Source organism: Rosa rugosa, chromosome 4, assembly GCF_958449725.1.
Source record: "Rosa rugosa chromosome 4, drRosRugo1.1, whole genome shotgun sequence".
NCBI classification, from domain to species: Eukaryota; Viridiplantae; Streptophyta; class Magnoliopsida; order Rosales; family Rosaceae; genus Rosa; species Rosa rugosa.
This window is the reverse complement of record NC_084823.1, coordinates 46,270,634-46,284,288: the sequence shown is the minus strand read 5'-3', so window position 1 is coordinate 46,284,288 and position 13,655 is coordinate 46,270,634. Positions and strand designations below refer to the sequence as shown.

General features: G+C 40.4%; 1 protein-coding gene across 1 annotated transcript; it reads left to right on the top strand.

The window, feature by feature from the left end:
- Positions 1-202: 202 nt before the first annotated feature.
- Positions 203-4,136, top strand: LOC133741966 (uncharacterized). Its single transcript, XM_062169668.1, has 2 exons — positions 203-361; positions 1,474-4,136. The coding sequence occupies exon 2, from the start codon at positions 1,732-1,734 to the stop codon at positions 3,742-3,744; it is 2,013 nt and encodes a 670-aa protein (XP_062025652.1). The 5' UTR covers positions 203-361; positions 1,474-1,731; the 3' UTR covers positions 3,745-4,136.
- Positions 4,137-13,655: the final 9,519 nt, after the last annotated feature.

Genomic DNA, 13,655 nt, shown 5'->3' with positions numbered 1-13,655 from the left:
ATTATATTTCTCGTTGCGACATAAATGCAAGATTATCATAAATTTCGATGACATAAATGGAAGATTTTGGTGGAAAGAGAGAAAAGAAACTGAAAAAAAAAACAGAAAGTTAAATAGCAATTAATGTGATATTTCTGACAAAGCAAGTAACCCTGGTTAACTCGTCTGTGTTTTTCCACGTGCGCTCCCCCAAGCCCTTTCTTTTCTTAATAACACGCGCACCCTCTTCGCTTCGTCATTTCCGCATCTCCCTCTCACCTCTCTCTCCTCGCCGACTCGTCCACTCTCTCTCTGCAGCCGGCGCCTCCTAAAACCCTAGCTCCCACTGCGCAACCCATCGACCCCGAATCCAAATCCGGAGGTAAATTTCGAACCTTTTCTTTTCTTTTCTTGCGTCAATTGCCGAATCGTATTGCTACTTCTTCGGCTCTCTGTTGTTGAGCTCTTTCTCTCCGTTTGTGTTCAATTTCGTGTGTAATTCAGCCCCCTTTGATTGAAAAAGAAGTCTGCTTTTTGTTCGGTTTCGATTGTTTTTTATCGAAAAAGATGTGGTTTTTGGGTTGTAATTTAGCAGCTTCCAGTGAGCAGATTTCGGCATGAAAGAGCGTTATCAACTATGAATTCTTGCCAGCTAAATAGAGCAGAGCATAGCGTAGCTCTATCTTTTCTTGATTTTACCTTCGCTTTGTGTGTGGTTGTTTTCGCATCTGAGTGCTCTCAAGTTCTTGGTCTAGATTTGTTTGTGAGTATTGCATTTGTGTGGTTTATGATTTGTTTCACAGTGTTTCTCAACCTTTCAAGTGTCCTGTTATGATTAGATTTGTGTTGAATTTGAGATTGTGTGTACTGTGTTTATTCGACTATCTTATCTATATATCAGCTAGTTTCTTTCTTTCGATTTTTCGGTGCAACTATGATGATTGTGGAACAAGAGTTTCCTTGTGTTTTAAATTAGGGGTCGGACCGGGCCGAGGGATGGAGAGTTTTGTGTTCACCATTCTGTGTGCCTGAGTATCGAAAAGAATATGTTTGCAGAGTCTGCATTCTTTTGGTGATTGGTTCGCTTTTGGATTTTCATGTGTTTAAATCTATTCGGGGAGCATTTTGAACTTGAAATCCTTTTTAGTTCCAATACCCAAAATCCGTTGGTTCGTTCGCACTTTTCTGTTCTGGTTATTTTCTTTGGTGAATTGTTTGGTTTCGGATATCATGTATTTGAATCTATAGAGGGAGCATTTAGAATTTCAAATCCCAGATTTTTTTGGTTTGCGCTACTGTTTTCTCCTTTACTCTTTGCTAGAAATGGTTTATTAGCATTTGTTTTGAACTCTATATGTTCTTTTTGACAAATGAATTGGGTTTTATCCTCGTGGAAACAATTATGTTCTTTCCTTTTATGGATTCTTTTCCTTTGTGGGTAGTTTTGTTATATGATAATTCCTCGGTCTAACATTTCAATTTGTTCTGAAGCAGGATGCTCGATTTCCATAAGGATGTTGCAAGGGAATCTGGTTTTCTGAGATATATGTATTGCAGCAACTGATTACTGAAAGTCTGGTTTAAAGCTCCGTTTAAAATGGATCGCCGCGATACATCAGGATTTGTTAGTGGGGGTGGGATGTACTTTTTCAGAGACATCTAACCCTAATTTGTAGATAAATTTGTTTAGCTCAGAAGTCGTTGCAATTTGATTAGTCTTGTGTATAATATTATTCCAATAGCCGTTACTTAATGGACAATAGGTCTCAGAACCTGGGTTTTGCTGCTAATTACTCCTCAAATATTTTCAAGATCTTGGGCAATTCAGTGCCAGTTTGCAGATCTGGAGGTGACTATTGCACAGATACCATCTTACGGCTCAATTCCCCTGGTTCTTCGATCAGTTACATGTCAAGCCCTAAAGGAACCAAACGGAAGTGGAGTGTGATTGATGGATCCTTGAACCAACATGTTCGCTCTTCACTGTCTCTTGGGCTTGGCCATTCACCAAGTTCTTCAGACAGCAAGGGGAGTTCAGCAACTGTTTGCACTACAATGTCTTCGGCCAAAGAAACCGATGAGGAGTCCTCAATGGATCTTGAACTGGACTTTTCTTTGCATCTTGGAAATGAAATGGTACCTAGCCTGAAGAAACCTGCTACTTCAAACCTGGCCGCACCAGACCTCCAGCCTAAGGTTGACTTGGAGTTAAGTCTCTCAACTGTGCTCTCTGAATCTGCAATCACTTCTGTGGATCGTAGTTCTACTTCTGTTCTTTCAGGCATGGAGATGCCACCAGCGATTGGCGGGGCCCAAAATGCAGATGAAGTATCAACTTCATGCCACTGGAAGTCAGGGGTTGCCGTTAAGCCATTCCAGACTTCACTGAACCCAGGGGCTCATTTCCTTTTCAAACCAGTTCCAAATAAACTTGATTCCATTCCTACTGTTCCAGACATCTCATCAAGCATATTGACCACACCAAATAGCTCAGTCACATGTACTTCTGCGATCACACACAGACAACAGCCACATCATCGCAGCTCCAATTCAAAGACGTGTCAGGTTGAGGGATGTGGAAAGGGTGCCAGAGGTGCTTCGGGCCGCTGCATATCTCATGGTGGTGGTAGGAGGTGTCAGAGAGCTGGCTGCCACAAGGGTGCTGAGGGCCGCACAGTGTATTGTAAGGCTCATGGTGGTGGCCGGCGATGTGAATTCCTGGGGTGCACCAAGAGTGCAGAAGGACGCACGGATTTTTGTATTGCCCATGGTGGTGGTCGGAGATGCAGTCATGATGGTTGCACAAGAGCTGCCAGAGGCAAATCAGGATTGTGCATCCGTCACGGTGGCGGCAAGAGATGTCAAAGAGAAAATTGCACCAAAAGTGCCGAGGGACTCTCAGGCCTTTGCATCTCACATGGAGGTGGTCGCAGATGCCAGGCTATAGGATGCACAAAAGGGGCACAAGGGAGCACAATGTTCTGCAAGGCTCATGGTGGAGGGAAACGATGCACTGCTCCAGGTTGCACCAAGGGAGCGGAAGGGAGCACACCCTATTGCAAGGGCCATGGGGGAGGGAAGAGGTGTGCATTCCAAGGTGGTGGGCATTGTACAAAGAGTGTGCATGGAGGTACCAATTTCTGTGTGGCACATGGGGGTGGCAAGCGATGTGCCATGCCTGAGTGTACAAAGAGTGCAAGGGGACGGACTGACTACTGTGTCCGACATGGTGGAGGCAAAAGATGCAAGTTTGAAGGGTGTGGCAAGAGTGCACAAGGCAGTACTGACTTCTGCAAGGCACATGGTGGAGGAAAGAGATGCTCTTGGGGCCATCCTGGGTCTGTTTATGGGCGCCAAGCTGTGGGTCCTTGCAACTCATTTGCAAGGGGGAAGACAGGTCTTTGTGCACTCCATAGTGGTCTGGTTCAGGATAAGAGGGTCCATGGAGGTGTTACCCTGGGGCCTATAGTTCAGGAACCTAAACTTGGAAAGTTGGAAAAGGTGAAAGAAGTTGATGAAATGAATGTTGATGAAGCCATGACTATTGGGAGCATAGCTACTACAGTAAGCAGAAGCTGCTCTGATCTGAAGCATGGTGCTAACTCCGTTGGTCAACCTTCAGTCATTGTTCCAGAAGGCCGTGTCCATGGGGGAAGTCTGATGGCGCTGCTTGCAGGTGGTTCAGATACTGCCAACACAAACATCATGGGAAGTGATTCATCTGTGCCAGTGAAGTCTTACTTGATGCCCAAGAACTGGATGTAAGGCTATTTCTCAACTTTGTTATTTGGTTCGGTCTCAGTAGTTGGCAGAGTTTCTCTGCAGGTCTGTCTGTCTTGTGTCCTTTGCTTCTTAGCTTGTTTAGTCAATAGTGGGTTTGATATATATAGCGATAGAAGTTCTCATTCATTGGTTCGAATGGAGGGAACCCTCAAGTGCCTAAAAGACTTTAGTGTAACAGTATGGTGGTATATCAAGGTTAGGGGCATAGTTAGCATTTGGAGTCTGGTCTTTGGTGTTCTTTCCTGTAAATATTTATAAAATGTCCAGCAGTTATGTTGTGCATACAGGTTTATACCACCTGTATGGTCGGTCAGTTTGTCGGACATTCTGGTGCAATAAATAAAGCCTTTACTGAGATCACATATATTCTATCATCTCTGTTTGATTTCTTCTTCAACTTGCATTGGCATTTTCTTATCATCTGGATGGATCGTCTCTGCAAATATGGTTAGTATTCAGTTTGGAAATAAAGTTAATCCATCAGCCATGATCTCTCAGCCCTCTGTATTGTTTCTTCGGGAGGTTTATTATTTTATATTTTAGTAAAGTTCTTTGTGATGCTAACCTCTATTTTAATCAAAGTAGGAGGGGAGATTCTTTGTCAAACACTTCGTGTTGCAAATGATTTTACATCGATTTCACATGCTTCGCAACTGATTCTCAACGCAAAGCATGGTTCAAGAGTTGTCCATGGGGGAAGTCTGACTAAACAAGCTAAGAAAGAAGGCCGTGTGACCGTGTCCATGGGGAAGTCTGATGGTTGTTCTCAAATTTGTTGTTTAGTTGTTTGCCTATGATAAAATGAACTCTCTCCGCCATACAACACATAAACATCTAGGGTTATCAAATAACTTGTGGAAATTTTCGCAAGGAATCTTCTAAAGAACGGTACTCGGAACACTACAGGATCTTTCATTAGGAAGGATCGAGTCGAAAGCCAATCGTTTTCAATCTGGATTTCCTTCACACACAAACAAGAAAAAAAAAAAAAAAAAAAAAAAAAGAAGAAGAAGAGAGAAGTTTAACAGAAAGTACAAGAATCCCGACTCATCTTCAATCACAGATCAGTCCTCCGCAGCAGTTGTTCTGTACTCAAAAGGAGAATTTAATTGAAGAACAACTTTCACCGACAATAGTTATTTATCCGTAAAAGTTGTTCTATAATTTGTTAATTTTAATTTAGAGGTTTTTGACTTCAAGTCCATTTTGCCATATAAAAATTGGATGTAGTCCGCGCATCAATTGTGGTCTAATTATTACTTTGAATAATCCATTTTGCCCATAGAACCAAATAAGGTAATAATTCAAAATTCATTAAACTCTATTTTAAATTTTAAATTCAAATATCCAAATCTATGTAATCTATGATTTATTTATTTATTTTTTTGAGTTGAAGGCTTAAGGTTATCAATCTTATATAATTAAGCCAATTCTTCAAGGAATTGTTAAATTTTTGAACTACCATATATGCCCTCATATAATATAAATATTAATAAATAAATTATTTCTATATAAAGATAAGATAGTCAATACACTATATTATATTTGAAAAATCTGCCATACCTCCTATGAAAAAAGAAGAAACTTCCCTAAAATTAGGAGATAAATTACTGTAACTTTTTTAATTTTAAAAAATAAAAGTCAATTGACATGTGCGGAGCACATGTTAAGGGGCTAGTATTAATTAATCCAATAAGTCTTAAGGTTAAATTTTCTAAAACCCATACAATACCCCTCTCTATATATAACTCTTAGCATAAATGGATTAAATAACAGATGGGCAAAATTGTAACTATGTGGCGGAATTCTAGGCTTGGAAACGTGCGAGTATAGTGCGGGTACTTAAAGGGCCAACCCGGTAAGAACCCGTTAGCTTAACGGGTTTCGCGGGCTAAATCCGGCGGGTTTGCGGGTTATCCGTTGGAACCTGTTAAGACCCGTAAACATATATATATATATATTTTAACTTTTTATCAAAGCAACTAGAACCAGTTAAGACTTATGTATATAATTTTTTTGACAACAACATTACTATATCACAAGGCACTGCAAGTAGCTTTTTTGACATTGAAAGGCAATCAAGTTGCCTATAAGAACAAAACAAGAATATACAATTAATTACCATTCAAACAGAAAAGGGAGATTCCAACATTCAAAAGGTAACTAATGGCTCTGCAATAACTATTTGTCATAGTCAAAGTAGTATTAGATCTGAAGCTATAGTCATAAGGTGCTGTATATAAAGCAGTCCTCCAAGAAGATTACTAATTCAAAGTTGAAGATCTACATACACACACACGCGGGAGTAGACCATAGCATCGCGTATTTTTACAATTAATGCCTCGTTTGGTATTGCTTGCTAGAATAAGATAAAGTTTGAGAGTAAATCAAATTTAAAAAAATTAAAAATCCTAAAAGTTTTCTAGAAATGGATTTTTGGGAAGGGTTTTGAGTTAACGGGTTTAGCACACAAGGCCCGTTAATTTGAGAGTTTTTTACGTGCAGACCTTTTTTATCTCGGATTAATAAACGGGCGGGTTTGTGCGGGTTTTTAGCGTGCGGGTATCGTGCGGGTTACGAGTTTAAATGCCAGGCCTAGGATAAACACAACTTCTCCCCCGTTCAGTTGAATAACAGATAAACTCAAAGTGATGATGTCCTCCCAATCAACGCTCCCACGTTCAACCAAGAAAGAAAAAAGTGCTTTGCAGTTCTTGACTCTTAAAACGGCTCCTCTCATACGTAGTTTCAAATAGGAAGAAAGACGGAATGACAAATCTAGTATCAACGGAAAGAACATCATGTCTACTCAATGGTCTAATCTATCTATGTGTTTTATTTGTTTTCTACTTCCTTTTTCTTCTGCTTATTCGTATATGTGTTTTAATTTTTCTTTTGGTTCCAACTTTGATTTTTGGATAGTTTAGATATCGACCTCGGATTCCATATGTACGCATGTTTCTGCAAATTTGGCTTCTCAATACCAGTGCAAACGGAGAAGAGGTACAAGGAATACAAGCCTTGAGTTTTGGAGAAGCATGAGAAATCGGAAATCGATAGAATGATAATTTCTGTATGACTTACTCATTTGTTTTATCCTCCACAGGTAAATTCAACGGGTTTTGGTAAATGCAGAAGTTGTGTGTTAGTCCCAACCACAGGTAATCTCTCTCAGAGTGTGTTTGGATGAGGGAAAAAATGATGGAATTTAATTAAAAGTGAGGATTTCATAATTCCTAAAAGCCAATTCCCTCGTTTGGCATTATCAGATTGAAAATTTTAAATTTCTCTGTGGAAAAAAACGAAGGAATTCGTTATTTAAATTCCTCACTTCAATTTCCACCAAAATAGGTGTCATTTACAAATTCCTTTGCAGCATTCAATTTTTATTTCCAAAACAAGAATTTTTTCTATTTTATCTTTTTATTTGTTTTAAACTTTCTTAATTTATTACACATTTCAAATCTTAAATTGATGCAACCAAACAATAGAAATTGCAATTAATGGAATTTTAGATTGATGGAGTTAAAGATTCCATCATTTATAAATTCCTACAGATTTTATAATTTTCTCATCCAAACGCACCGTCAATGAAAAGTGTGATTGGAGATTAAATTTCTCACTGTTATTTTACTATTGCTTCACATAACCAAATTCTCCTGTCACTTGATTTCTCTCAATTTGTTTAAGATGATCTTATTTTTATGGATGTTAGTCATGTTACTATAAGGCTTTTAACCAAATACTCAATAATTGACCAAAAAAAAAAAACCAAATACTCAATCTCTTGATGTGATCAGACCAACCCTATACTCTCTTAGAGCAAGTGCACCCGTAGTCAAGAAAAGACAAAGTCGAGAAGTCAAGAATTCGACCAGTCAAGTTACTATTCACTGCCACTGGACATAGGTTTGCACCCGTTTTTTTTCTTGACCGGTCAAGACTGTTCATTATTATATTTTTTAACTGTTCATTGAAAATCGACTTTTTACACATACATAATTTGGGAAAACTTCCTTCATGAAAGTTATAGAGATCGTCGATACGAGTTCGTGCATATGTGGAATGCAAAAATCGGAGTTCGTATGAATTAGTTATAAATTTTTGAAAATTTGAAAATTTTCTATAAATAGCAAAATTCGGAGTTCGTATTGGGTCATTACCGTTGGATCACTGTTTCAATTGAAACCAACGGCCCAGATTAAAGGACCGTTGGAGTCAAAATCACTTAAGAAGCCAACGATGAGGAGAGAAGTGTCCTGCCGCCCACTCAATGTCGCTACGCGACAAAATCCTGCTGCAGGTCGGCCACGTGGCGCTTCTGGATTGGTCTGTGTCTTCCACCCTTGGATTAAGCCGCGTCTGTCTCTTTCCTCATCTTCCTGATGTCACCCACGTTTTCCTGTCTTGCAGTGCTGGCAGCTCCATGACTTTGGGCAAGAAAAAAGTCATGGCCTTGCCCTTGGTCATGCAAAGCCAACTCTTGGCTGGGGAAGCTTGGGCCGGTGGAAGCTGAAAATAGCTTTAGCTGGGCAACACATCATCATTTCTAAGTCCATGCCCGGTCAAGTGCAAACCGCTGCACTTGCTCTTATAGCAGGAATTTTGGCTTTTAATTAAGACCCTTCATCTTTGATGTTTGGAGGGACTTGAAGAAAAACATCCATGATAAGCATTTTTCCTTTATGTGTTATTTGATCATTTAAGTTGGCTTGCAGCCACATTTACACGCTATCATTGTTGTAATTATTGAGTTGCTAAACAGTTCGAGTTATGGAAGAATTTATTGGTATACTGTGTCTACTTTTTGGCTTCTTTTTCCTAATAGTGTAGTTGTTTGTATATGTCAGTGAAGATTTGACACAAATTTGTAGTCTACTGAGTCCACCTAAAGTAAAATATTTCAAGGAGGGATTTTTAGAACTAATTTGTAAGTACAAATAGTTTTAGGTCTATGTAGGCGCTAAAAGTAGCAAAGGAAAGGCATTTTGCAATACAATTTCTCTTTTCTTTAAAAAAAAAAAAAAAAAAAAAACAAAACAAAATTCGTACGCTTGAGTGCGATCCTTCTGCAAGTGCACATACGCGCAAGAAGGCTAGCGAAAATCAATCGTTTCTTGCGCAGAACCAAAATCAATTGTTTCTTCCTATTTTTAGATATGACTATGGCTGTGCAATGAAATTTTGTGCATTTCAAACTCATTTTTGTGTTGCATTATGTTTCTTCATATCTGTTTGATGTTCTCCTTTTGGATACTATAATAAGGCACAATTATATTGCTTTATTTCTCTCTTTCTGTTGTTTGATAAATATGTATTAGTGTAATGCATTTTATGCTTTCCTACAGGTTTACACCCCAATCATGTCTTATGGTTGACAACCCAATCCTGTCTTATGTTATCGAAGGCAAGCTTTGTATTGATGACTTCTGTAAAACGATCAAGCTTCAATGACTTAGTACTAGAGATAAGCCAGTGCATTTTGGAACGGGACCAAATGATTTAGTGTTTTCGTACGATAAACAATGTGAAAAATAAATTCAGCTTTGTTTTATTATAGTTTGTTTGTTGGCTTCACAGAACATTAATTCTCCACATTGTACATTTATCATCAATATAAGTTTCAAATGGTTGTCATTATAAGTACATCAAGTCTTTTAATAGTTATCATATTTGCTGTTACCAGACCTAGTTTCTCGGAGCTAGGGTGAGATCGGAAACCTAGAGTTTTCTTTGATCTGAATTGTTTCTTGCGGCCATGAACGTGTTGTTCTGGAATTGTCGGGGGATTTTCAATCCTTCCACACGACGTGCTCTGAAGATCTTGATCTCACAGCACAAACCGAAATTGGTGTTCCTGATTGAAACTAAAATTAGAGACGAAGATGAGTTCGAGTGACTACGATGCAACCTAGGGTTTGATCATGCAGAAGGTGTGATGAGCGTGGGGTTGGCTGGAGGTCTGGGTTTATTATGGAATGATGATATGAAGGTCCAAATACGGCAGCCTTCTACGGTTCATTTTATTGATGCAGTAGTAGAGGAAGGTGATGGTTTTTTGCAATGGCGCTTCACGGGGTTTTACGGCAATCCAAGAACTGCCGACAGACACGAATCTTGGGATATTCTTAGGGCTTTGGGTGATGACGACAGCCTACCGTGGGTTGTTCTTGGAGATTTCAACGAAATTTTGTTGGCATCGGAGAAATTGGATGGTAGACCGAGATCGGAGAACCAAATGCGTGGTTTCCGGGAAGCGCTGGGATATGCGGAATTGGTGGACCTGGGGTTCCATGGGTGTCCGTATACATGGAGTGACTCTGAGATGAAGGTTAGGTTGGACAGCGTGGTTGCTACGGCGGCATGGTCAGACAGCTTCGTCCACTCTCGGGTCATCCATCTACCTCCTAGCAAGTCGGACCATATTCCAATCTTGTTATGTGTTAGTTCAGTTCCTATTATCCAGAAGCAGAAATACCATAGGTTTCGATTTGAATCTCTGTGGTTGAAGTATGAGGGATGTCATGAGACCGTCCAACAGCAATGGCAGCGTCCGGTGTTGGGGCAGCCTATGTTTATGGTCTCGAAAAAGCTTGAAAGGACAAGTATTGCACTAGATGCCTGTCAACGAAGTGTGTTTGGTGATAGGCAGAAAGCAATAATGGAGATTCGTTCAAGGCTGGAGGGGCTTCTTAGTCTGTCATCGTCTCCGGCTTTGTTGGTAGAAAGGGGTAGTCTAATGGATCTCTTGGAGAGATTACTTTCGGAAGAGGAATTATATTGGAGTCAACGAGCTAAAGTCTCATGGCTTAAGGAGGGAGATCGTAACACGGGCTTCTTTCATCGGAAATCCTCTAATAGGAAAAGGAAAAATTTCATAAGGGGTCTTTACGATGAGGCAGGGGTTTGGCAGGAAGATGATGATGGGGTAGAAATTGTAATACCCAGCATTGAGACGTTAATAAAAGAATCTGTGAGCCCAGATATCGAGCTTAAGTGACCTAGTTCGATAATTTACTTATCGATCTCAATAAACGTTAAAGCACTGGGAATATTTTCAAAACTTTTCACAAAGTGAAATCTCTAGTTTAAGAGTTGGATAACTAAGTACACGACACGACGAGTTCGTGAAAATTTTCGGAGAATTTTCCGAGTACCCGAGCTATTTATGGTGATTGTTCGAAGTTGTGGAATTTAAGAAATTAAATCAAGAAACGGAAAGTTGATGGAGCGATGTGAGCCATTGATCCACTCACCGCTTGATCAGGACCGTCCATTGTTAAATGGACCAATCTATTTACAGGTGTTGATCAGATTAATCAAGGAGGTTCTAGAATGGGGGAGGGGGAGATAAGATCGATGGGAGGGGGAAGCACGTGGACTCTCGAGAACTCTCTACATCCCTCTCTAAGTCTCTTGATAAAAGGAGAAACTTGGGGAGGACCGCCTCATATCTCTCTCAGGGAGGAAAAAGGGAGAAAGTTCGAGAGAGAGAGAGAGAGAGGGAATAGGAGAGCTCGGTGCTCTCAGACCGAAGCACTCGCCGACCGAGGAAACCAAGCCACAACGTCGATCTCCGGCCACCGGTCGACGACGCTAGACCCCCTAGTCCCTCCGACTACTCGTCGCCGTCACGCCGATGGCTTGGATCAGATTTCGGAGAGAGATTCGAAGCTTTACCGGCGATTTCTGACTTTTCCGGCGTCGCCCCTGTGCACACCGGTCGACTCGCCTCCATCTCCGGTCAGGTATGAGATTGATTAAGCTGGGTCGGGGTGTTACAGAAACAGTGGTTGTGAGGTACTTTGAGAAGATGTACAAAGCAGGAACTGTTGATGCTAGGGCTTTGGAGGTAACTTTACAGGCTATTTCTCCTTTGGTTACGGAAGAGATGAATATTTCTCTTTGTTCCCAATATACTTGTGACAAGGTAAAGGAGGCTTTGTTTCAAATGTACCCTACAAAGTCGCCTGGACCGGATGGAATGCCGCTGTTATTTTTCCAACATTATTGGGAGAGTATAGGGGAGGATATTACTGCTGCGGTACACAATTTTCTACAGACTGGTCAGTTGCTTAAACAGATCAATTACACTCATATTTGTTTGATTCCTAAAGTTGCTACTCCTGAGACTATGGCAGATTTGAGACCAATTGCGTTGTGTAATGTAATCTACAAGTTGTGTTAGAAAGTTATTGTCAATAGGTTGAAATTAATTTTGCCTCAGATTATATCGCCTTACCTCAGTGCCTTCATTCCAGGCAGACTGATAACTGACAATACCTTGGCAGCTAATGAGTTAGCTCATTTTATTCATAACAATAGAGCAGGTGAGGAATATATGGCCTTGAAATTGGATTTGAGTAAAGCCTATGATAGGTTGGAATGGGGGTTTTTACAGAAAGTAATGGAGCGTATGGGATTTGCTCACAGTTCGGTGAAGATGATTATGCAGTGTGTTTCTTCTGTTCGATATTCTTTTCTGGTTCAGGGAAAGCCCCGAGGTTATGTGGTGCCTCATAGAGGATTGCAGCAAGGGGATCCTTTATCACCTTATTTGTTTCTACTTGGAGCAGAGGGTCTTTCTGCTTTGCTGAACAAAAAGGCCGAGTTAGGTGTGTTACTTGGTGTTTCTATTCGTGATGGAGCTCCCATGGTTAATCACCTTCTTTTTGCAGATGATAGTATGTTGTATGCAAATGCTAATTTACAGGCTTGTCAGGAAATTAGTAATGTATTGAAGGTGTATGGGAAAGCATCTGGGCAGAAAGTAAATTTTCGTAAGAGTTCTGTTACGTTTGGTAAAAATGTGGAGCGTGATACTCAGAATTGGCTAGCTACTTTTCTGGCAGTTACAGTAGTGGAGTCTCATGAGAAGTACCTTGGTTTGCCTACATATGTTGGAAGGAACAAAACTAGTACCTTTCAATATATTCAAGAGTGTTTGGATCAGAAACTTCAAACTTGGCAGGGTCGGCTTCTTAGTGGTTCCGGCAAAGATATTTTGATCAGGGTGGTAGCTCAATCTTTACCTACATATGCTATGAGTTGTTTTCAATTAACAAAGAATTTTTGTGATGATCTTCAGCAGAAATGTGCAAGATTTTGGTGGGGGAGTTCTAATGAGCAAAGAAAAATTCATTGGAAATCCTGGCAGTTCCTTTGTCGGCCAAGGAAAGAAGGAGGTTTAGGTTTTCAGGATTTACATGCTTTTAATAGGGTCATGCTAGCTAAACAGGGCTGGAGAATTGTTCAATTTCCAAATTCATTGATTGCCAAAATGTACAAGGCTAAGTACTTTCCAAAATCTTCTTTTTGGGAGGCAGAACCTCATCCATCACCTTCATTCTCTTGGCGGAGTATTTCTGAGGCTAGAAGTGTTCTAGTCAAAGGGGCACGTTGGCAAGTGGGAGATGGGAACGATATATGGATTGATGACCCCTGGATACCTAGAGCTGCCCCATTTCGTTTATTACATGTTCAAGGAGGTCGGGATGCTTCTTGGAAGGTCAGTAATTTGTTGAATAATGACGGCAGCTGGAATGAAACTTTAGTACAGCAGGTTTGTCATCTTGATGATATCCCCTTCATCTTGTTTATTCCTTTGAGTAACCGAAGGGTCAAGGATCGTTGGGTGTGTCACTTTGATTCCAAAGGGATGTTTTCAGTTAAGAGTGCTTATACAAGAGCTTTGGAGGAGGAGATGGTGCAAGAGGTTCCCTTGCAAACACAAGAGCTTTGGAAGAAGCTATGGTCTACCAATCTCCCAGGTACAGCTAAAAATTTTTTATGGAAGGTGTTGAACAATTGTTTACCTACTATAGTTAGATTGATAGAGAAACAGGTTCCTTTGGAGATCCGGCCTTGTGTTCTTTGTGGAGGGGGGGGGGGGG

Bases quoted from the DNA above. Each gene is read 5' to 3' on its own strand.
- LOC133741966 (XM_062169668.1), top strand. From the start codon at position 1,732: ATGGACAATAGGTCTCAGAACCTGGGTTTTGCTGCTAATTACTCCTCA.